Genomic DNA, 21854 nt, shown 5'->3' with positions numbered 1-21854 from the left:
AGCTTCGAATTCAATATTGTCAAGATCATTTGTTGAGGGAACTCTTGCATCCTTTGGCTACTTTGATGCCCATTATCTGTTCGCTTCAACTCTCATTTTGATCATGTCTGCTGTGATGGAGCCTAGTGTGACTATGTCTGATGCTGTCTCCTATGCTTTCACAATCATGAAAGCGATGAAAGAAGATGGAAATCTCCCTAGTTGTGACTATTACGAGAGGTTACAGCGGACAAGAGTGAGCGTGGGGAGGATGAGGGAAAGGAGTGAGGCACAGAGTCGCGTAACTGCGCTTGCTGATCACCATCAGATGGTGAATAGAGAGACACCTCCTCGAGTAGATGGACAGGCAGTAGGCTTTGGTGATGGTATTCCTTTAGATCATCCGTTGATTGATAGCTTTCTGGCGGATGAAAGTGTATGGTCTAACGGAATGCTTCCCGATGACCATTTCTTAAAGGATTTAGCTTGTGAATTGGGGGATGAATTTCTTTTTGGACCACCGTGACACACTTGAATTTACATCTCATTGTTCTTTTACTTTTCATGTTCTATAGCATGTGTAGAAATGCCTACACTAGCGATGGAGGCAGTGGCGGCCCCTCGGTGATCCACCCGATGGTCGGAGCCTTGTCCCGAACATAAGACAGCATATTTCTATGATTCTATGATAGTATGTGGTAAAAAGAGAGACAGTCTTAGGGATTATGAGACCGTTTCTTGATTTATCTAATCATAATCTGTTAAACTTATCTACACTCCGTCACTTGGCTGAATGACGGGCCAGTTAGCGCTAGTTGGACTCATTCCAGGGGCATCGGAGGCCAATTGTTGCTATCAACGTTGTCGTGCGGGGTCGGCTGAGCACTTTTCTTGCCGAAAGTCGCGTTCTTATCGGCTCTTCACTTGTCTTACCGAGTGAAGGTCGCGGCCCTTGGGCGACAGGTGCGGAGGCCATGCCAAATCGAGTTCGGAAAGATATGGGCGTGCCGAAAGAACTATATGGACTGCCTAAGCCGTGGTCCACTTGGTTACTATAAACTGTCAAGAACGTCCATTTACTGTGGCATCCAGTCCAACTTGGTACTCATCAATCACCTCAATGACACGAAACATGACGCAGCCCGGAATTCGAATTGCCATTGACCGCGGCGGTACTTTTACTGACGCCTGGGCGCAAATACCCGGACACACTGCAGATGTAATCTTCAAAGTTCTTTCTGTCTCACCAGACGAATATCAGGATGCGCCGACGGAGTGCATCCGACAGATCTTGGAGATTGCCAGTGGATCGCCGATTCCACGAGGTACTCTGCTGGACCTCCAGCCGGTTGAATCTATCCGGATGGGCACCACAGTTGCGACCAACGCCCTCTTGGAACGCAAAGGCGAACGAGTTGCTCTGTTGATCACCAAGGGATTCCGAGATCTATTAAAAATCGGAAATCAGGCACGACCGAACATCTTCGACCTCTCTGTGCAACGTCTTACTCAACTATATGAGACGGTTGTTGAGGTGGATGAGCGCGTCACAGTCGAAGGCTTTTCAGAAGATCCTGAGCCCAAGCATCCAGATGTTGACTCGGATTCGGCATTGAGAATGGGTTTAACGGGTGAAGTTGTGCGTGTATTGCGAACTCCAGATCTCGAAGCAGTTCGAAAAGACCTTCTTGTCATCTGGGAACAAGGATACCGATCTGTGGCTGTCGCACTCATGCATTCATATATGTTCCAAGATCATGAGATCTCTGTTGCTGCTGTTGCTCGAGAGCTTGGATTCAAAGTTGTTGCATCCTCAGAGCTACAAACAATGGCAAAGCTCGTACCTCGGTGTCAATCAGCTGTGGTGGATGCGTATCTTTCGCCGCTGACTGAAACTTACTTGGATGAATTCCGAATGGGCTTCAAGGGTGCATTGGAGGATGAGCATGGAAGGAAAGTATTTGTCAACCAGTCTGATGGCGGTTTAACTTCACTTTCCAATTTCTCCGGTCTTCGAGGAGTCTTGAGCGGTCCTGCAGGTGGAGTTGTTGGCATGTCCCGGACATGTTATGATGCCCAAGATGGAACACCCGTACTGGCATTTGATAGTAAGCAAAATGTCGAATATTTGCCCCAAGCTGGAAGAGACTAACGACCTGAAACAGTGGGCGGCACTAGCACCGATGTCGCACGATATGCGGGAAGATTGGAGCACATCTTTGAAAGCACAATAGCTCAGGTTACCATCCAGACACCGCAGCTTGACATCAACACGGTCGCAGCAGGGGGTGGATCGATGCTCTTTTGGGAGAATGGAATGTTCAAAGTTGGACCTCACAGCGCAGGTGCTCACCCAGGTCCAGCATGCTATGGGCGAGGTGGTCCATTGACTGTGACTGACGCTAATTTCTTCTTGGGGCGAGTCATCCCGGAATACTTCCCAATGAAGCTGGACTTGAGTGTGGTCAGGGAGAAATTTGTTGCACTCACAGCTATCATCAATACCGAGAAGGAGGGATCTTCAGAGCTCACAGCTGAGCAAGTTGCCGTGGGATTTCTCTCCATTGCGAATGCAACAATGACTCGCCCAATTCGAGCATTAAGCGAAGGTCGCGGGTTTGAGACCGCCGCTCATAATCTGTGTTGCTTTGGCGGTGCTGGTGGACAGCATGCTGTTTTCATTGCCCGGGACCTCGGAATTCGACGAGCTCTCATTCCACGGTATTCAAGCATCTTATCTGCTTATGGAATGGCCCTTGCAGATGTCGTGGTCGAAAATCAAGAGCCCGAGGCAACAACCTTCAATGATATCGCCATTCGAAGACTGGAGGAGCGCTTCTGCAGGCTTGAACAAGCCGGAATCGATGGGTTGATCTCCCAGGGCTTCTCAGAACCCCAGGTTATTCATGAGCGTTTCCTCAACATGCGCTATCAAGGTAGTGACACCGCTTTGATGATCGCGAAACCCGAGAGTACTGCAGACTTTGGCAGTGCATTTATAGCTCGTCATCAACAGGAATTCGGATTCACACAGCCACGGGACATTCTGATTGATGATGTTCGTGTTCGAAGTGTCGGGAAAGGCATGGATGTTGCCCTATCAAGTCCGTGTGCAGAGTTGAAAAGGCTTGCGGATTCGCCTCCCACAACTCCAATAAGACCATCACAGAACACCAAGGTCTATTTCGAGCAAGAAGGTTGGACCGATGTTGGCCTATTCTCTCTCAAGTCGCTTTCTCCTGGTACACGTATCAAGGGACCTGCAATGATCATCGACAAGACTCAAACCATTATCGTGGATCCTTTGAGTGAAGCCAGTATTCTTTCAGAGCATGTTGTGATTGATGTCACAGGCACCGAAAAGCCTGAAGTAAGCATTGATGTTGTGGATCCTGTCCAACTCAGTGTCTTCGGTCATCGCTTCATGAGTGTCGCAGAACAGATGGGTCAGACAATGCAGAAGACTTCTGTGTCAGTCAACATCAAAGAGCGATTGGATTATTCCTGCGCAGTGTTCTCTGCATATGGAAGCTTGGTTGCAAATGCCCCACACATTCCGGGACATTTGGGATCCATGAGCTACGCAATCGCGTATCAGGCACGGCTTTATAAACCTGGCGAACTGAAGCCCGGTGACGTCTTACTGAGCAACCATCCCAGCGCTGGGGGTACGCATCTTCCAGACCTGACAGTGACAACCCCAGTGTTTGACAGTGATGACAATCCAACAAGGATCCTGTTTTTTGTCGCAAACCGAGGGCACCATGCAGATATTGGTGGCATTCAACCTGGTTCTATGCCGCCTCAATCTACTGAGCTCTGGCAAGAGGGTGCTGCAGTCGAGTCTTTCAAAATAGTCAAGGAAGGACAATTCGATGAGCCGGGTCTGTTGAAAGTGCTGGTGGATATCCCAGCATCATACCCTGGATCAAGTGGCACTCGAACACTCCGTGACAACATTGCCGACCTGAAAGCTGCTATTGCTTCCAATAAGAAAGGAATTCATCTCATCCAAACACTGGTCAAAGAATACAGTTGGCCCGTGGTTGAATATTATATGCAAGCAATCCAGGACAATGCTAGTCAGGTAACTCGTGACCTGCTTAGAATGATCGCCGATAGGTTCGACGGACGCCCTCTTCAAGCCGTTGATTACATCGATGATGGAACACCCTTGGCTTTGAAGATTGACATTGACCGGGACACTGGAAATGCGACATTTGATTTTACCGGCACAGGACCTGAGCACTTCGGTAACTTGAATTGTCCTCCAGCCATCATGTACTCTGGAATCATGGTAAGCGCTTTCATTCCCCTCCGCAGTATCCTTAGAATGGCCATTCTAACAATGTGAAAGTACTGCCTCCGTTCAATGATCGCGTCAGATATTCCTCTGAATCAAGGATGCCTCAAGCCCATCCAACTTATCTGCCCACCCAACACTCTCCTATCCCCTTCACTGAAAGCAGCCACAGTGGGATCTAACGTTGAAACTTCTCAGCGCATAGTTGATTTGATTTTCAAAGCATTCCGTGCAGCAGCAGCTTCTCAGGGCACATGTAACAACCTGACATTTGGCTATGGCGGCACTGATGCAGAGACAGGAGAGGTTACAAAGGGTTTCGGATACTACGAGACGATTGCTGGTGGATCCGGAGCCGGAGCAGACTGGGATGGTGAGAGTGGCGTACATACACATATCACCAATACGCGAATCTCCGATCCTGAGATCTTCGAAAAGCGTTATCCGGTCATTCTACATGAGTTTTCAATCCGCAGTGGCAGTGGTGGAGCAGGAAGACATAGGGGTGGCGATGGATGTGTTCGAGATATCGAATTCCGGCTGCCAATGCAGGTGTCTATTCTGTCTGAGCGACGAGTAATCGCTCCATATGGGATGGCTGGTGGTGAGGAGGGTAAACGAGGCGTTAACATTTGGCTGCGAAAGTATCCAGATGGAACAAGTCGAACTATCAGTCTTGGTGGAAAAGCAACCACTCAGATGAGCGCCGGTGATCATATCATCGTTAACACACCTGGTGGTGGGGGCTACGGCATTGATCCTAACAAGAAACCGGAGTTCGATTTTGGTGACGTTTTCAAGATCAAGGAGAAGTTCGTTCCTGGCTCACTTCGCACTCAGGGCAGTGTTGCTGAGAGGACTGCAACGGCTGCTGGCAATTGATGCTACCGTCGAAATCAACTGGAAATATTGTATTTAGGAATTTTCATTCTGAGTTTTATCTAGCTTTTGTCTGAAATCATCTGTGAAGGACAATATAGTCAGAGGGTCCGAATCGGGAAACCTATATACACCATCAAGACCAGTAAATCAGTTCACGGGGTTCAAAATCAATTTCCGCATTCGTCGTTTCAGTCAATCAATCATAGTTCAATTAAACTGTTGCAGCCTAACTAGTATCGCAATAGCTATGCAGGCGCTTCTGTCCAGTTGAGGCAAGAACTTGTCTGTACGCCTGATAATGTAAATACAGAGAAACAGCTAGTCCTCACAAAGAGACTAAGTACCAGATCGATATGAGGTTGTCGTCATTTGCTCTTTTGTTTCTGTCTTACAACTCAACTGTAAGAGAAAAAGATGAAATTGAGCGGCGCACTCGTATTCAGAATCCCACCGACCGAGTCAAAGTAGCAAAACTTTCTGTCAATAACATCAGGCCAATAGTCCATTTCGACCTGCTTGAGAGGACCGTTGAAAGATAGGATCTACCTTTAGTTGCACCCAAGAGCCTATATCGATAAAGCTTTTTTGGGCGCAGCGTAAAGATAAATACTGCTCACTTGAAGCCGATTGGATCGGCTCGACCCTGATCCGGCCGACCAAAGAACGTACATCTAGACATCTTATCAAGCTTATAACTAGCATTTGATAGGCAATCACTTGTCTTTTGATAAGTCGGGATCTAGTGCCAGATGCGGCATGGCGGCGAGATGAGTATATATCAGTAACCTTTCGTGTCAGCCAACATGGCATCGCTCTATACCACAATTGTGTCCTTTCACTTCACTGGAGCAAATATGATACCATCTGAGAAGAAGGCGGGAGATGCCACAGTTCATGATCCCGATACGGTTGAAGGCACGAGCGAAACATACATAGATCCCGCGAAAGAGAACCGCATGATGAGGAAATTCGACGTGAGTAAACATATAGCTCCAACTGGAAGCTCCTACTGATATATCTTGCAGTTTTACGCCATCGGGTTGTTAGGTTTGTTCTACATGATGGCCAACTTGGACAGAAGCAACATCGGCAATGCTCAAACCGCTGGAATGCCGGAAGACCTAGGCCTAGTGGGAAATCAGTTTGGGACTGCTACAACCTTGCTGTAAGAAAAGAACATGCCCCGAGCGTGAACCTCGACTAAAAATCTTTTGAATCACTAGATATGCAACATACGTTCCGTTTGAAGGCCCAATAGCAGTTCTTTTGAAGATTGTTGGACCTAAACCTTTGCTTTCTACATGTGCATTTTGTTGGGGGGTTACTACACTAGGCATGGGTAGGTCAAATCATGCATATTCGCTTACACATTGCTAATGTTTGAGAAGCTTTCATAAGGTCCTGGAAAGGGCTCTATGCCTGCCGTTTGCTTATGGGATTATTTGAAGCTGGTCTCATGCCCTGTATCAATGTTTACATTGCACTTGTTTACAAGAAGAGCGAGCGCGGCAAGCGGTCGGCCGCCATTTTTGCATTCAGCGCATTTTCGAGCGCCTTTGGTGGACTGCTCGCATATGGCCTGACACAAGTCCACGGGCCCAACGGGTGGCAAGGATGGCGTTGGCTCTTTGCGGTCGAAGGATCCATGACTCTAGTCCTCGTGCCACTATTCTTATTCCTTTTTCCAAACCAGCCTGCAGTGGCGTGGTTTCTAAGTACTGAAGAGAAAGCCATGATGCAAGCGCGTTATGATAACGATCCCCACTGGGGTCATAACGATGAATTCACATGGGCCGAGTCGCTCAGTGCATTCACTGACCCGAAGTGGTGGGCATTCTGGATCTACCAGTTCAGCTCCGACATCTGTCTCTACGGCTTCACGACATTCCTTCCGAAGATTGTTTCTGGACTGGGGTATTCCGGAGTGGAGGCAAACTTGATGACCATTCCGATTTATATGGTTGGGCTCGTCTTCTTCCTATGCATTGCGTATTTCTCGGATCGGGTAGGACTGAGAGCTCCGTTTCTGAGTATAGCTATCATATGTCTCATTATTGGATATTCAATCTTGATCTCGGTAGAGAGCCTGAAGGTCAGGTTCTTTGCCTGCTTTGGTAAGACAACTCAGCATGCGTGTGTCCTTTCCATATCTGACGAAATCTAGTTATTGCCCTCGGTATTTATCCGACAACTGGGCTATCTATCATGTGGCTACAAGACAACACAGCGCGACATTTCAAGAGAGCCACAATGGTAGGCATGACCCTTTGCTTTGGAAACACCGCTGGTGTTGCAGTTGGCCAAATATTCACGACACAATCTGCGCCACGATATATGATGGGCCTATCCATTAGCCTTGGGTTTTCAGTAGTGGCTTTGATCATGGTGGCGACCTTGACGATCGGAATGGCGATAGTCAACAAGAAGCGGGCGAGGAAAATTCGCAGAGCGGAAGACTTAGGGGAAGTTTTGCAAAGAAAACCAGAACAAGGGGACTATGATATTTACTTTCGCTATTCACTGTAACTCCCATATTCTGTTAAATACGATACACACGCTCTGTGATTTAATTGGGAATATCTAGACATAATGCTGCCTTTTTTTTTATGTGACTATCGCGAATTACGAGAATATATTACTTGACGGGTCCGCTTATTGATCGAGTATTCTTCATAAATTCTTGGCCTACGAGCTAATCTCAAACTTCGTGCCTGTGTTCCACGGGGGCCGATCCGAGTACACGATAGTACACGATAGAAAGGGTAAGCAGCTCCCGAGAACATTCGAGCCTGGAATCGTTATCTACTCCTAGGGCAAGACTTGACAGACAGGGTTGTATATCCATTGGTAGTAGGATGTACAATTCCCCTGGTCGTAGTTCTATACTGTAGTAGGAAGAGTGGATGAGATCTGGCAATCTGGCTTGATCCAATGCTAAGTGATATTTCCACTATTTTCTCGTAAATGCTTTTCGTCGTTCTCATTCCCTTTCGTTGCTTTCTATCCTCTATAGACGTCTATCACAATTTGTCGGGTTCACGCGAGCCGACAGACCTTGCTTATACTAGACCAGATCCTAACACCATGCCATATCAACACTCGGACGTGGGTACTGACTCAACACAAGCATCAACAAAATCCAAAACCAGAACCCCCGAAGCAAGCTTGCCTTTCACAAGCTCAATCAAGTTCTTGTGTGCCGGGTCCTCCTGGACGAAATATCTTCGATCATCTTCACATTTGAATCGGACAATAGAAGCGAGATTGAATCCTATTACAACCCATAATCAGCATAACTGTAAAGGATTAAAGAACGCAAGTACCAAGCAGACCTTGACTTCGGACCGGAGGGCACGGTCTAGTCGTACCGCACTTGACGGACAAAATATATGATTCCCCGTTACGTAGTGCATTTGATGCTGTAGCCTTGATTGCTTGTATAGCGAATTCCAAGTCGGATACCTCCTTGAAAGACCAAAGGACGATGTGCTCGATTTCGGCCATGGTGGAAACAATTGCAGTATGTAATATGACTCGAAGAAATATTTCGCTGCTCTGAATTTCACGAAGAATCTGTATATGTGACCCTATGTACTTCGACTTGTTCTTTATGTCCGAAAGGTCCCACGTCCTAGCCAGGTCCCGCATTCCCCCACCCCTCGCCCCACAGAATCCTGACCCATGCCCTAAATCCGATACTATTTCGAATAATTCTATGTCAAGTATTTCGTAGCACCCAGTTATATGCCATTGCTCTAGGTTCGCATTCTAGAAAGTCGGCTGACAAGGATCTGCAGTAGAAAATTGCATTTCCATGTCTTCTATCAGGGGTGGTGTGTTGACAGATTCATAAGTCAACACAGGGTTGGTAGCAAGTATATTTTCTGCCATGTAATTGCAGCCAAATCATTTTCATCTGTTCTTCATAAGTATCTACATAGGGACCGCAGTCTGAGTAAGCCCGCAACTGTTCCGTTCTATCGGATTTCGGAGTTAGGGTGAGAATGCGGGACACCTGAACACACAATCTATATGACAGAACCGATCCACATTGTAGATTGTAGATTAATCTTACTCACTTCCAGCTTGATGCCCAGCTTTACTTGGTGGCCACATCGAGGGTCAGAAAATGAGCAGGCCTCGTAGTAGGAGTGTTTGGATTGAAAGTAGAAGCCACAGCATCTAGGTGTAAGCAGCTCCGTATGTACAATCTATCATATCAAGCAGTACACCTCTGAACCAGCTTTCCCACTTCTTGTTCCGTCGCAAGTTTGTTATTTGTATATAGAAACCCCAGGGTTCCGGAGTAATTCCGGACCGGGCTCAATTAGCTCTAGCGTGGAAATTCTCAACAAATATAACCGGCCCGCGCCAATCTCTCCTTTCTCTTTTTTCTTTTCTCTCCATCTACAGTTTACATTTCGATGTAAATCAATTGGGGCTCCACATTGTGGCTTGCTGAAGGTTACTCTATGGCTTCGGCCTCCGTGGGTTTCTTTCCGTTCCCGGCCCTGGAGAGGAACGTCGCTGCTTTTTCCTAAACACTCTCTACGCTGGTCATTCCCCCTCCGGGAAGGCCTAGGGTGTTGTCTGGTGAGAAGGCGTACACTTTTTTTTAAACACTCGTCATATTCTAGTCATTAATTATAATGAAATTTCGCTCTATCCGCAAATACCATTGCTTGATCCTGCCTCTTGAACACTGAATCTACTTGCTGTATCTCTTGTGAGCCAACATAAGCCGCAAACTTTTTTTTATTACATGGACCTTGTGAATGCATAAGACGATTCAACTTCATCTCAATTCAACATAGTCAGGCGTGTCATAAACAAACAGGGTCCTATCACAACCAGCTCAAGCGGCATCAAGTTACAATTTATATTCCTCGCCTACTCCTTCTGCCAACAATAACCATACGTTCGTATCCTGCACAGCATTTCAATCGTAATATTTGGCTACCACTCCACCAATAATGGGCTGCTCGGCGAGTTCACTCCGCGAGTCGCCTTTATGAACTCCCTTGGCAACTCTAGCCTTTACCCACTCACCGGCAGTAATGCCAATCGCACTTTGATCGGCTGTCTGGTCATATCCTAGGCGACGCAGAACTTCACTTGCAACCGGTCGCAGCTCCAGGCTATCCTCCGGCCGAACAAAGTACAGCACACCTAGACGGTCGATATCCCTCTGGTCTGGGGGAGGTGCAACGACACGATGGATGCTGCTTTTGAGGAATCCATTCGTGAGGAACTGCAGCGAATCGGCAAGGTTGACTGTGATGCTTCCTGGATAGGGTTTCACCCACTTCCACTCGCCCTCTGGCGTCCGAACCTGCAGCGCGGCTACTGGCTGTCGGAACAGTAGAGTTAGGCTGCCGAAGTCGGTGTGGCCTTTGGACCAGATCCCGGCGGCCTTCTTGTTCTCCTCTTCGCTTCGGCGGTGGTACTTCATGTATCGCAAGTGACAGTCACTCTTCTCATCATAGCGGTGTACCTTGAGGAAATAATCTTCGGGTAACTCGAGAATGATTGCCAGGAGTGTCAGCAGTTTACGAACAACTTCTTCGTGAATGTGACGTGCAAAGCTCTCAATGACCGGACGGTTCTGGTTCACGATATCGGGCTGTGGTCTTTCGAGAGCCGGAATGAATTTTGGAATATTAAAAATCTCTGTCTTGTCAAAGACGCCGGGACTGATTTCCTGATCGAGAGGTCAGAGGTTCAGTTCTTCACATCGCATGATGCATTGGTGCGTACCCGAAGACCCATTGGTTTATAGCCATTGTATCCACCTTTCTCTAGTTCTGCGCGGAACTTGAGCTTTTCCTCAACTGGAAGCTCAAAGATTTGCTGACCGATGGAGAATTGCTGGTCAACTTCTTCTTGTGATAACCCGAAGTTGGTGATATAAAAGAAGCCTACACCCATGTCAATATTTTAAGCATGGACACACGAATTTGAAGGTACTAACCGATATTCTGAATGGCGTCAAAAAGCTGCGCTGCCAACTGCTTCTTACCACCAGGCAAGTCAAACTGAGATAGATCCAACGTGGCAAGGTCCGCCCAATCCACTATATTCAACTGAAATGTTAGTCGCAACTCACTTCTGCTGTATGAGTTTTGGTGCACAACTTATGAAACATACAATCAAAGGAGGTCTCAGGAACCTGGTGATATGTTGGATTTTTATTAGCCGTAGCTGCTGCAACCGGAGATTGAGTTACTGTCGCCATGGCACAATTTCAGATTGAACTTCACGGAAAAAAAAATAGATTACGGTAATTGATGGTAGCAACACAATTTCTATTGTAGAGAAACGTCCAGCTGAGAATCAAATTCATGAAGAGAGCGGACTTTATCAAAGCTTCGATGATGAGGGCTTGGCAGTAAGCCCAGGAAAATTGAATGCTTTGCACAGGCTACTCCAATCGGTCATTTTTCCATTTCTCAAAAATTATGGTTAATGTGCAAGCCACTTTCAAGCAGCAGACTGCGTCTCGGCGGATCTCCGCGTTTGCAGTTAAGATCTCACCATGTTTTCCTCCGTTGGCGTGATAGCTGTGATCCTTGCCCAAATGAGAAACTCGCCACCATCTCCCCAAACGGTGGATTCGGTAACTTCTTACTCCTCCACAGAGGTAGTCCTGTGGATAAGCAACTTGGGTTGGTACAAACTGTAGCAAAACACGATTAGCAAGCAGGGTGAATTGATTTACTCACGCTAAAAACGAATTTCCAATAAGATCATTTCAGAAATAATGAAGTCATACCTGATAATCGCAATTATAAACAGAAGATAATATCTTCCAAAAGGGCCTTTCCTATCTAGCCAGATTCATGAGGGCGCTCCAGCGTAGGGTGAGTTAATGTCAGCACGAGGTAGTCACCTATGTATACGCGACACTTGGAACTTTATCATGGTTCACTCGGATTCCTTGGTGTCACCCAACATGTAATGACTATTTTTAATAACGCTATATTTAAGCGAGTATATTAGCTTCATCACAATGTAATATACTCATTATTGGAATCCTTAACATTAGGCATTTCTAACATATTGTTACTACATTCATACACATATACACATATCAAATTCATTCGTATACGTTTACCAGAGGCCAAGAGATCACAGGTAGCAATACAGATATCATCTTTGAACCAAATTCAAGTGAGTATTCCTAATAAAAACTGTCAGGTCGGCATTGTATTAACATAGACTTTTTGGCTCCGTTTGTGATACTTTATGTAAATCGAAGAAGAATCAAACGTAATTTCGTTAAGATAAACTATATAATGTGGCGATTTATTACATTTGCCCTGGTTTTCTTACCGCGACGCTCACCAAATGTGGCGCTCGCCCATGATTTACGTTGCCGTCATCCGCAATACCTTAAATTCAGCTAGATCATCCTATTAAGAAACTACACTTTCAAATGAACCCTTTCCGTATATATCCGGTTCGTTTTCTTCAATTCAGTGATTGCGTTTGAAATAGAGTCTCGATTATTAAGGAGTCGCAGCCGTAAAATATTTTGGTAAGAACCATAATACGTCATTACTCTAACTTGCATAACTCGAAATTATACAGTCCAGAACATAAATTGCATAGAAGGAGGAAACTCGATGATTGAAGATAAGGCAGAAACATTGGCAACATACGTAGATCGGCCGATGCGAGCTAAAGTTGCTTCGGGGATCTACACGTCACAACCAAAGGAGGATATACTGTGACTAGATTTCGGCCGAGGTTTTATATTGGACAGAACTTGGTAAGTATAAGAAACACTTCTGGATGCATGAGAATGTGAATCTACAAGTTACTCTCGAATGATCAATTCTATTTGAACTTACCACATCTTCTTTCCATCGACGCAGATTAGACGTCTTCAATCTGCAATATGTTACTCTCTAATTTGACAATGTTGAACGAGACGATGCGAGCCGTTGTTTGGACCGGCCAACCATACAACATTTCCGTCCGTGACGTCCCCAAACCAACCATCATCAACTCAACCGATGTCATCGTTAAGATGTCGAAGGCAGCTATCTGCGGGTCTGATTTGCATATTTATCGAGGTACAATGGAGGGACAGGTCCTTCCTGTCGGCATTGGACACGAGGGAGTCGGATATGTGTCTGAGGTTGGATCACTTGTGCACTCGCTGAGCGTCGGCGATCCTGTTATCGTGCCTTTCACGACCTCCGGCGATCAGCTCAATACGGAGCTCACTTATGTGCCATACGCGGCATTCGGAAATGGAGGAACCCTGGGTGGCACACAAGGTAAATTCATTCCTCGCCTTTAACCACGTTTGAACATCCTCTCATCTAAATATCTAGCGGAGTTTTTGCGAGTTCCGTTTGCCGATGAAGGACTGATCCCCATCCCTTCTGTCAACTACACCGATCCAACTACCAATGAAACCACTTCCCTGCTGAATGACTACGTTATGATGTCGGATATCTTTGCCACAGGCTGGACAGCCCTTGACTTTTCTGGCATGGAGCCCGGCGACACCGTGGCTGTGTTTGGTGCTGGACCCGTCGGCCTGATGGCGGCGTACTCGGCAATCTTACGTGGTGCATCACGAGTCTACAGCGTTGATTTTGTCCCCGAGCGCCTCCAACTTGCTAGCTCAATTGGAGCAATCCCCATCAACTTCGAAGAAGCAGACCCAGTGGAGCAGATTATGGCGTTGGAGCCTACTGGGGTTACTCGAAGCGTCGACTGCGTGGGATTTGAACAGTTGAACCAGAATCTTACCGTGCAGTCGGATGTTATCATTGGTCACATGCTGTCCGTCACTTCCATGAATGGCGGCATGGGCACTGTCGGAGTTTATACCCATGAGCACGGCAACACGGCAACTCAACCTCGTGCTTCGACTATCCATACTCATTTCAATCTTTCTCTCGCAGATTTCTGGACAAGGGGCTTGCACTGGGGAGCTGGTATTTCCCGGCCATTAGATCTTGCCCCACAGCTCTTGCATCTCATTGCATCGGGCAGAGCCAGGCCTGGATTCATTGTTAGTGATGAGGTGGATATTGAAGATGCCCCGGCAGCCTACGCCAGATTCAACAGTCGCAATGCCACAAAGGTTGTGATCAATTTTGATCATTAAACCAACCGCAGATGGAGTGCTACACCGGAAAGTGATCTGTTTTGATCAACATTGGGGCAGCTAGTGTCATGGGCCAACCAATTGACCTCCACCTCCCCACCTCCCACAGTTCTTGTGTTAAATTTAGGTTTTCCATGGTTGAATCAATCCATTGTGTATATTGTCTATGATAAGTCTAACATAATCTTGTCAAGAACTATGCTAGAACAGCACTAAACATAGATGAGCCAACAAAGTGCACACTACGCATCGCTTAGTTCATATTTCTTTGTAATTGGCCGCAAAGGTTCCAAGGGATCAAGAGAGACGCTGTCAAAGTAACGGTCACTGGATAGATGGCTCTGCGTGCGTTTTAGCTCGAACCGGGAGCCATCCTCAAAGTTGGTAATATTGTGAGTATACTGACATCTCGAAAAGCTCCCAGACAGTGTAGTCATGCAGTAGAAAGAGAGGCCGTATTAGCGGAAATATCGCATACGCTCGGGTTCTACGGCACGGTGTACAGCATGATCCAAATCCTGTTAGACGGCAAGTTTGACACTCCCAAAATTTCGTTCTCGGAGGAGACGACGGACCCGTGTGCCGGAGACAACTAATCTTTAAATCCGCAATCTCCATCGCAGGAATATTCCAAACCATAACATGGTCGCAGCGATTGGCTGAAGGCAAAGGCGATCTCCAAGCTCTAATTCTTAGCCAATCACAATGGCTCGGCCGAAGGCCCACACTTATTGGTCCGACAGATGTCGGCCGATGAGATCATGCATTTTTTCAGTTCAACGGAACATCTTGCTAGACGTTTAAATATATAGAGTCGAGATACATGATCCTTGCATTCAATCCACTGCCAAACAACTGCTTCCATAAACTCATTCAACCTTAAGACATTTCACATCAGCCCAACATGAAGGTTCTTTTGACAGGTCAGTCTTCCTGAAATACCTACTGCTAGCTAGAAAATGCTGATTGTTGGAATTAGGCGGATCTGGATTTATTGCTTCTCACTGCTTGAGGGTATGAAGTCGCAATTCGAATTGTTCCAATCATTTATGGATATACAGCGCTAACAGGACAATTAGACTTTGCTAGCCAGAGACCATACAGTTGTGACAACTGCGCGGAGTGCCGAGAAGGGTGAAAAGATTCTTGCAGCATATCCGAGTGCCTCTGAGGGCCAGCTTTCCTATGTGATCGTCCCGGATATCGCCAAGGAGGACGCATTCGACCAGGCCATCATTTCCGACCCCCCATTTGATGCTGTTGTTCACACAGCCAGTCCATTCCACTTCCGATTCCAGGATCCCAAGGAGCTACTTGACCCTGCCATTCGTGGAACCAAGGGGCTTTTGAAAGCAATCAAGAATAACGCTCCTACTGTGAAACGAGTGGTTATCACCTCCTCATTTGCTGCGATCACTCAAACGGAGGAACACCCTGCTGTTTATGATGATAGCATGTGGAACCCTGTCACCTATGAGGAAGGAGTTGCGGATCGAGGAAAAACATATCGCGCGAGCAAGACCCTTGCTGAGCGTGCTGCATGGGCTTTCATGGATGAAGAGAAACCAAACTTTTCTCTTGCCACCGTTTGCCCGCCCTATGTCTTCGGACCTCCAATTCATCGCCCCGAGACCCCGGCCGGCATCAACACATCAAACCTCTACTTTGCGATGTTGATGCAAGGAGGATGGAAGGAGAGACTTCCTCCAACAGGCACCTGGCTCTGGGTTGATGTGCGTGACATTGCCCTCGCTCATGTCAAGGCTATGGAAGTTTCTGAGGCCGGGGGCAAACGATTCCTCGTCACTGAGGGCCACTTTGATATGAAGAATGTCGCCGAGATTGTTCAGAAGAATCTTCCTGCGTATGCTGATAAGTTCCCACCTGTGCTGGAGTCAGACAAGCCCAATCCTCTATATGGATATGATAACAGCTTGTCCAAGAAAGTGCTGGGACTGGAATACTTGCCGCTGGAGACTTCTGTTTTGGACACAATTAAGACACTGGAAGGATATCATGCCTGAGAAAAGTGGCATGGTTAGCCCCTAACTTACCTGTTTCTCTTTTCTTACCTTTGTCATTTGTTAGTTTTTATTATAGATTTTAGCTATCTGATAGCTTGACCATTATACAGCAGCTGTATACTACTTAACTCTTCGTGTAATCTATAAGTTACTATGCAAGATATCATTACATCTAAGTAAACATTGTCTACGGATGATTATTTAGACTGAATCCTGGGCCAAAGCTTGAGATTTCTGTCGTTGCCATATCGAAACAAGGGAGTCCCAGGCTGTAAACCTACGCCAGTAGACCTAGCTGTCAGGGTGTCCAAAAGACAGCTCGATCTTCTAGAAACTCTTTGTACGGCTCTTTCGGGACAGTGCTTTCTTCGCGTTTTCGAAGTTCTTTTCTTCTTCTTTTTCATCAATCATGGTTTGCCTGTGGTTCTCCGAAACTAAAGAAGGCGGATGGTGATAGCTGAGGAATTCTAAGATTGCGAGGGTAAAGTGGATGTCAGTAGTTGTCATGTCCGCCCTGAACAGCTTAAATTACAACCGTATCTTACTATACGGATCAGTTATAGGGAGAACACCGTTTAAGCAGCCGATGCTAGTAAGGCAAAACATTTTTTGTCTTAACGTTATTGCAGGCTTGGACTTATATAATCAACGACATAAACTGGGAAACACCTGCAGATCTTAACAAGGTTAGCAATCTTCAAAAAGTGGATTTAGCGCTGGTATTTCAACTGCGTCGAATCAAAAACATGCACCAAATAAATGAAATGCACGGATAATAAACAGATAGTCAAAATGAGCGTCATTGACCCCTGCCCATTTCGCTCTTTCGATGTTTTCTTCCCTCTAACCGTCTAATCTTGTGAACGGTCGCGCACCCACTTCCCCTGAATAGTCATTATATTAGAAGATTAATTCCTATTTTTGAAAACTAGGATTTTACAATGGGAGAGACAGGCAGTACCTGACAATTCCCTGTGTCAAAGATGGTCATTTAGCCCGTGATATACGCAATCCATGTGTGCTATGAGACCATGTGGATAACCAACCGTCCAACTTGGCATCAGCCCTGATATCAACCTTTCGGACATTTTCCAAACTATGAAATAGCAATTGTCGCCCGCATATCGGCTTAATTAATACAAAGCGTGTCATACTTGATCCGCAGCTATGTCGGACAAAGTGCCTACGCAGAATATATCCAAAACCTTTGGTACTACAACGGCGACTGATGTTTCCTCCGCCACTGAGAGTGACTCTAGTAATGAACTCCATTTCGTCAAACGTGGTGAGGCTCTCGTGGAAGCAACATCGAGCCAAGAAAGTATCGATGGTTATGATCCCGACCTGATGAGCGGCAGAACCCTACTTACAGCGCAGGAAGAAAAGAAGCTGTTGCGGAAGATTGACTGGCGGTTGATGACCCTTTGCTCCCTTATCTTCATGTTTAAAAATCTCGACAGTAGCAATGTGGGTATCACCATTCATTCACTTGAGATATTTGAACTGACTAATGTACATGATAGGCCTCCAATGCCCGAATTATGAACAAAGGAACAGATCAGAATATTATGACACAGCTTGGAATCACATCGAATGAGTACAATCTTGTGACTGTCCTTTACTATGTACTTCACCCCATCTTAACATATAGTCTGATATCTTCATGCTCTAACTATCGATGCTTTCAGGTCCCATATATTTTGTTAGAAGCACCCTCAAATCTCCTACTGAAGAGATTCTCCCCATCCAAATGGCAATCCAGAATTATGATCAGCTGGGGTGTTGTGCTCATGTGCAATGCTGCGGTGAAGAATAAAGGCGGATTATACACAACACGATTCTTGCTAGGTCTGGTATGTTAATACACGTTAATACAACGGGTGTCTATTCATCGTGGTACGTCATGGTATAATCTTTACTGACGCCGGTTTAGGCTGAAGCCGGACAATTCCCCGGTGTGATTCTCCAGATGACATATTGGTATCGGCCAGACGAGATGTCTCTGCGTCTGCTATACTTTTGTAAGCCCTGGGCCAGCGCGGCACTACTTGGAATGCTACTAACTCTGTGTCAACAGACATTTGCGGAAACGTCTCGGGTATTTTCAGTGGTCTGCTCGCCTACGCATTTGACACTGTGTCAGGTGCAGCAGGGCTTTCCGGATGGCAGTGGTAAGTGAGAAGAAAGACAATTCCTTTGATCGCGCCCATACTTACTCATCTTCAGGTTGTTTCTCAGCGAGGGTATCGCGACCGTGATCTTTGGTGTGGCCATTGCCTTTTTACTCCCCGATTGTAAGGACATCTTTGGAAATGAGAAGACATGGCCCTTATATGCACATTGATATTAACATGATGAATCACCCTGCAGTTCCAGAAACAGCAAGTTGGTTGACTGAAAGAGAAAAGAAGTTCATTCAAGCCCGACTGCCAGCTAATGCCCCTCGAGCGAATGAGAAAAACTTCAATTTCCGAGAAGTCATTGAATCATTGAAGGATGTCAGATTATGGCTATTTACATTGATCTGGGCTACCTTTACAGTTGGAACCAACGGCGTCACTTTTTACCAATCGACCGTTATCGCAAATCTTGGTTATACGTACGTCCCATACTTCCCAGGACATTGATAGAGCGAGCGCAACTGACCATCACTTAGGACCGTTGCCCAAGCCCAACTACTCAACATTCCTATCACCGTCTGTGGAATTCTATTCATTGCAGTCACAGGCATTGCAGCAGATCGCAGTCGCATACCCCGACCCCTGTATCCGCTTTCTTTCCTCGTTGTGATCATAGTCTGCTACGGGGTTTTTGTGGCTTATCCCAGTACAGGCGCTGTATATGCTGTGACACTGATCGGAAATGCCCTACAAGCAGGATGGTTCCCAGTCATGTGGTATGTTGTTTTTTCACCTAAATCGGTTACAAATTATTATGGATAGCTGACCACAGTGCTTCAGGCCATGGCGAGTGCAGACTACATCACGAGCTACGGGATCTGCTTTCTCTATTGGATTTGTGAACAGCTACGGTCAAATTGGAGGTGCTATCGGCCCGCAGCTGTTCAATAGCAAATACGCACCACGTTATATAGTCCCCTTTTCCGTGGCTATGGGTCTCGTTGGGCTTTGTGCCATTTTGACTTTGATAACATGGTGGGTGACTTGGGATACCGAGCGTGATACTAGACGTCTGAAGCTCGCCAAAATTGCGGCGGAGAAAAGGGGCGAGACAATTCTGGAGGATGTTATGGACCATGACTTGAAGACTCGTTAAGACACAGCAAATGTTTCTCTTCGAAGAAGCTATATTACTCAATATACGCAAATTTCGGTCAAGCTGCATATTGCCACTCCCAGGAATGTTCTTACTAGAGTTTCTCATATGCTGCTTCAGTCTCTGCCTGACATATATTTTCTTTACTATTGCCTCATTCTGGTGCTTGAGCTAGATACTCCTACTCTTTTTTAGAACACATTCATTCAAACCCCTCCAAACTAAATCGAGTCGCTTAACAAATTCGTGATTCTCTCCAGCTGTTCGCTCTATAAACATCCGATCTTGTCATAGCGAAAAGGTCCGAACCAATCACAGCCACGTATCAACCCGGCTGTATTGGAAACCATCCGAGCCTTGAGACCCCTCTACATGTGACCTGTGCAAGTCGACATTTCTTTCGTCTATGCGAACCAGTACCTTTCCGACACACTCGGCAATCGGCTGATAGAGCTCCAAACATGGCTTCTGTTACACTCCCGCCCGCGCGACCATCCAGCGACCCTTACTTCAACTTGGGAACACTGAGTCGTCGAGTCAGTACAGCTTCAACGGAAGCTCAGATATGGTTTGACCGAGCGCTGGTCTGGACATATTGTTTCAACCACGATGAAGCAATCACTTGCTACCAGCAGGCAATCGCGCACGATGCGAACTGCGCAATGGCGTATTGGGGTGTATCCTTCTGCTCGGGCTCAAACTACAACAAAACATGGGCATTGTTCGATGAGAAAGATCGCATCAATGCAATTAAGCAATGTGATGTATATTCCAAAGAGGCTTTGAAGCGACTAGACCATGCCTCGGAGTGGGAGCAGGCACTCATCAAAGCTCTTGCGATGCGATACCCCAACGACGATCCGAGTAGGGATCTTGCCGCTTGTAATAAAGCTTACGCAGATGCCATGCGAGATGTGTATCAGACACTCGGTCGCGCCGACTTCGACATTATCACCCTTTTCGCGGACGCCTTGATGAACTGCGCTCCACGTAAACTATACGACGCCCCCACGGGACTTCCAATTGCATTGTCCCCGGTATTCGAGGTGAAGGACTTGCTGGAGAAGACTTTGAAAGTCTCGGGTGTTGAACGGCATCCAGGTCCCGCGCATATGTACATCCACCTGATGGAAATGTCCGCAACGCCCGAGGCTGCTTTGCCTGCAGCAGAAATGATCCGCGAAATATTCCCCGACACCGGTCATACATTCCACATGCCAGCCCATATCGATGTTCTCGTCGGCGATTATCGTCGCGCGGTCGAGTATAATCTGAAAGCGACCATTGCGGATGATAAGTTCTTCCAACAGAATGGCGGCTTGACCTTTTATAGCTATTATCGACTTCATGACTATCATTCTCTGATTTACGCCGCCATGCTGGGCGGAAAATCCAAGGCAGCGTTGTCGGCGACGGATCGAATGGAAGCTACTATTACAGAACAGATTCTGCGAGTGGAAACACCCGCACTGGCGAACTGGATGGAATTCTTCAAGGCCGTCCGAGTTCACGTACTCATTCGCTTTGGAATGTGGGAGGATATCAAGAAACTCGAGCCCCTTGCCGACAAGCATTTATATTGTGTGACGAATGTCATGAGACATTATGGAAAGGGCATCGCGTATGCGGCAACGTCCCAATTGGAGGATGCAGACAGAGAGCGAGAGCTGTTTAAAGAAGCCTCCAAGCTTGTCCCACCGACACGCCTCGACTTCCCGAATAAAATTATTGATATCCTCAAAGTAGCATCTGCTATGCTGGATGGCGAAATCGAATACAGAAGAGGCAATTATGAGACTGCATTCAGAAGACTACGTGATGCAATCACCTTGGAGGATGATCTCCCTTTCGCCGAGCCATGGGGATGGATGCTTCCTGCGAGGCATGCATATGCAGCTCTGTCTTTGGAGCAAGGGGAAGTTGAGCGCGCTGCCCAAGCGTATGCTGAAGATCTGGGACTTTATCCTACTCCGAAACGTGCGCATCAACATCCGAATAATGTCTGGGCTCTTCATGGCTACCACGAATGCTTGGAGATCTTGGGTCGTCACGCCGAGGCAAATATTATCAAGAAACAGCTTTCACTCGCCCTTGTGGAGGCAGATGTCGAAATTACATCTTCATGTTTCTGTAGACTAGGGAATATTCCCACGTCTAGTGACAAGCCAAAAGCGAATGGCTGTCATAGTGTGAAACCGAAGTGTCCTTGCTAGATGACTCAATACTATGATTGAATAAATTTATTCCAAAGATATAAGATTTG

The 21854-nt window shown here is 46.6% G+C and overlaps 8 protein-coding genes across 8 annotated transcripts; 6 read left to right on the top strand and 2 right to left on the bottom strand.

Annotated features, from left to right (window-relative positions):
• Window positions 1–1099: 1099 nt before the first annotated feature.
• Window positions 1100–5164, top strand: N7511_006085 (uncharacterized protein; the record flags this gene model as incomplete). The annotated part of the gene is made up of 3 exons (XM_057128462.1): window positions 1100–2087; window positions 2145–4276; window positions 4481–5164. 3 exons carry the CDS (start codon window positions 1100–1102, stop codon window positions 5162–5164), a joined length of 3804 nt encoding a protein of 1267 aa, XP_056983018.1.
• An 803-nt stretch (window positions 5165–5967) lies between these two features.
• On the top strand, window positions 5968–7690 carry N7511_006084 (high-affinity nicotinic acid transporter; the record flags this gene model as incomplete). The annotated part of the gene is made up of 5 exons (XM_057128461.1): window positions 5968–6138; window positions 6190–6329; window positions 6388–6503; window positions 6553–7278; window positions 7329–7690. 5 exons carry the CDS (start codon window positions 5968–5970, stop codon window positions 7688–7690), a joined length of 1515 nt encoding a protein of 504 aa, XP_056983017.1.
• Window positions 7691–8256: 566 nt separating this feature from the next.
• N7511_006083 (Dabb family protein) lies at window positions 8257–8668 on the bottom strand (the record flags this gene model as incomplete). Its single annotated transcript, XM_057128460.1, has 2 exons — window positions 8257–8435; window positions 8533–8668. 2 exons carry the CDS (start codon window positions 8666–8668, stop codon window positions 8257–8259), a joined length of 315 nt encoding a protein of 104 aa, XP_056983016.1.
• Window positions 8669–10103: 1435 nt separating this feature from the next.
• Window positions 10104–11399, bottom strand: N7511_006082 (uncharacterized protein; the record flags this gene model as incomplete). The annotated part of the gene is made up of 4 exons (XM_057128459.1): window positions 10104–10865; window positions 10922–11082; window positions 11136–11237; window positions 11312–11399. 4 exons carry the CDS (start codon window positions 11397–11399, stop codon window positions 10104–10106), a joined length of 1113 nt encoding a protein of 370 aa, XP_056983015.1.
• A 1686-nt stretch (window positions 11400–13085) lies between these two features.
• N7511_006081 (glutathione-independent formaldehyde dehydrogenase) lies at window positions 13086–14291 on the top strand (the record flags this gene model as incomplete). The annotated part of the gene is made up of 2 exons (XM_057128458.1): window positions 13086–13449; window positions 13507–14291. The coding sequence occupies 2 exons, from the start codon at window positions 13086–13088 to the stop codon at window positions 14289–14291; spliced, it is 1149 nt and encodes a 382-aa protein (XP_056983014.1).
• A 904-nt stretch (window positions 14292–15195) lies between these two features.
• Window positions 15196–16315, top strand: N7511_006080 (SDR family oxidoreductase; the record flags this gene model as incomplete). The annotated part of the gene is made up of 3 exons (XM_057128457.1): window positions 15196–15214; window positions 15271–15305; window positions 15371–16315. 3 exons carry the CDS (start codon window positions 15196–15198, stop codon window positions 16313–16315), a joined length of 999 nt encoding a protein of 332 aa, XP_056983013.1.
• Window positions 16316–17482: 1167 nt separating this feature from the next.
• On the top strand, window positions 17483–19591 carry N7511_006079 (uncharacterized protein; the record flags this gene model as incomplete). The annotated part of the gene is made up of 9 exons (XM_057128456.1): window positions 17483–17782; window positions 17839–17940; window positions 18004–18168; window positions 18249–18336; window positions 18393–18486; window positions 18542–18609; window positions 18686–18914; window positions 18972–19211; window positions 19276–19591. The coding sequence occupies 9 exons, from the start codon at window positions 17483–17485 to the stop codon at window positions 19589–19591; spliced, it is 1602 nt and encodes a 533-aa protein (XP_056983012.1).
• Window positions 19592–20052: 461 nt separating this feature from the next.
• N7511_006078 (uncharacterized protein) lies at window positions 20053–21804 on the top strand (the record flags this gene model as incomplete). The annotated part of the gene is made up of 1 exon (XM_057128455.1): window positions 20053–21804. The coding sequence occupies one exon, from the start codon at window positions 20053–20055 to the stop codon at window positions 21802–21804; it is 1752 nt and encodes a 583-aa protein (XP_056983011.1).
• Window positions 21805–21854: the final 50 nt, after the last annotated feature.

Source organism: Penicillium nucicola, assembly GCF_028828085.1.
Source record: "Penicillium nucicola strain IBT 29836 chromosome Unknown utg000006l, whole genome shotgun sequence".
In the NCBI taxonomy this organism is placed as follows: domain Eukaryota; kingdom Fungi; phylum Ascomycota; class Eurotiomycetes; order Eurotiales; family Aspergillaceae; genus Penicillium; species Penicillium nucicola.
The sequence above is the reverse complement of the archived record's forward strand: the minus strand, read 5'-3'. Positions and strand labels throughout refer to the sequence as shown.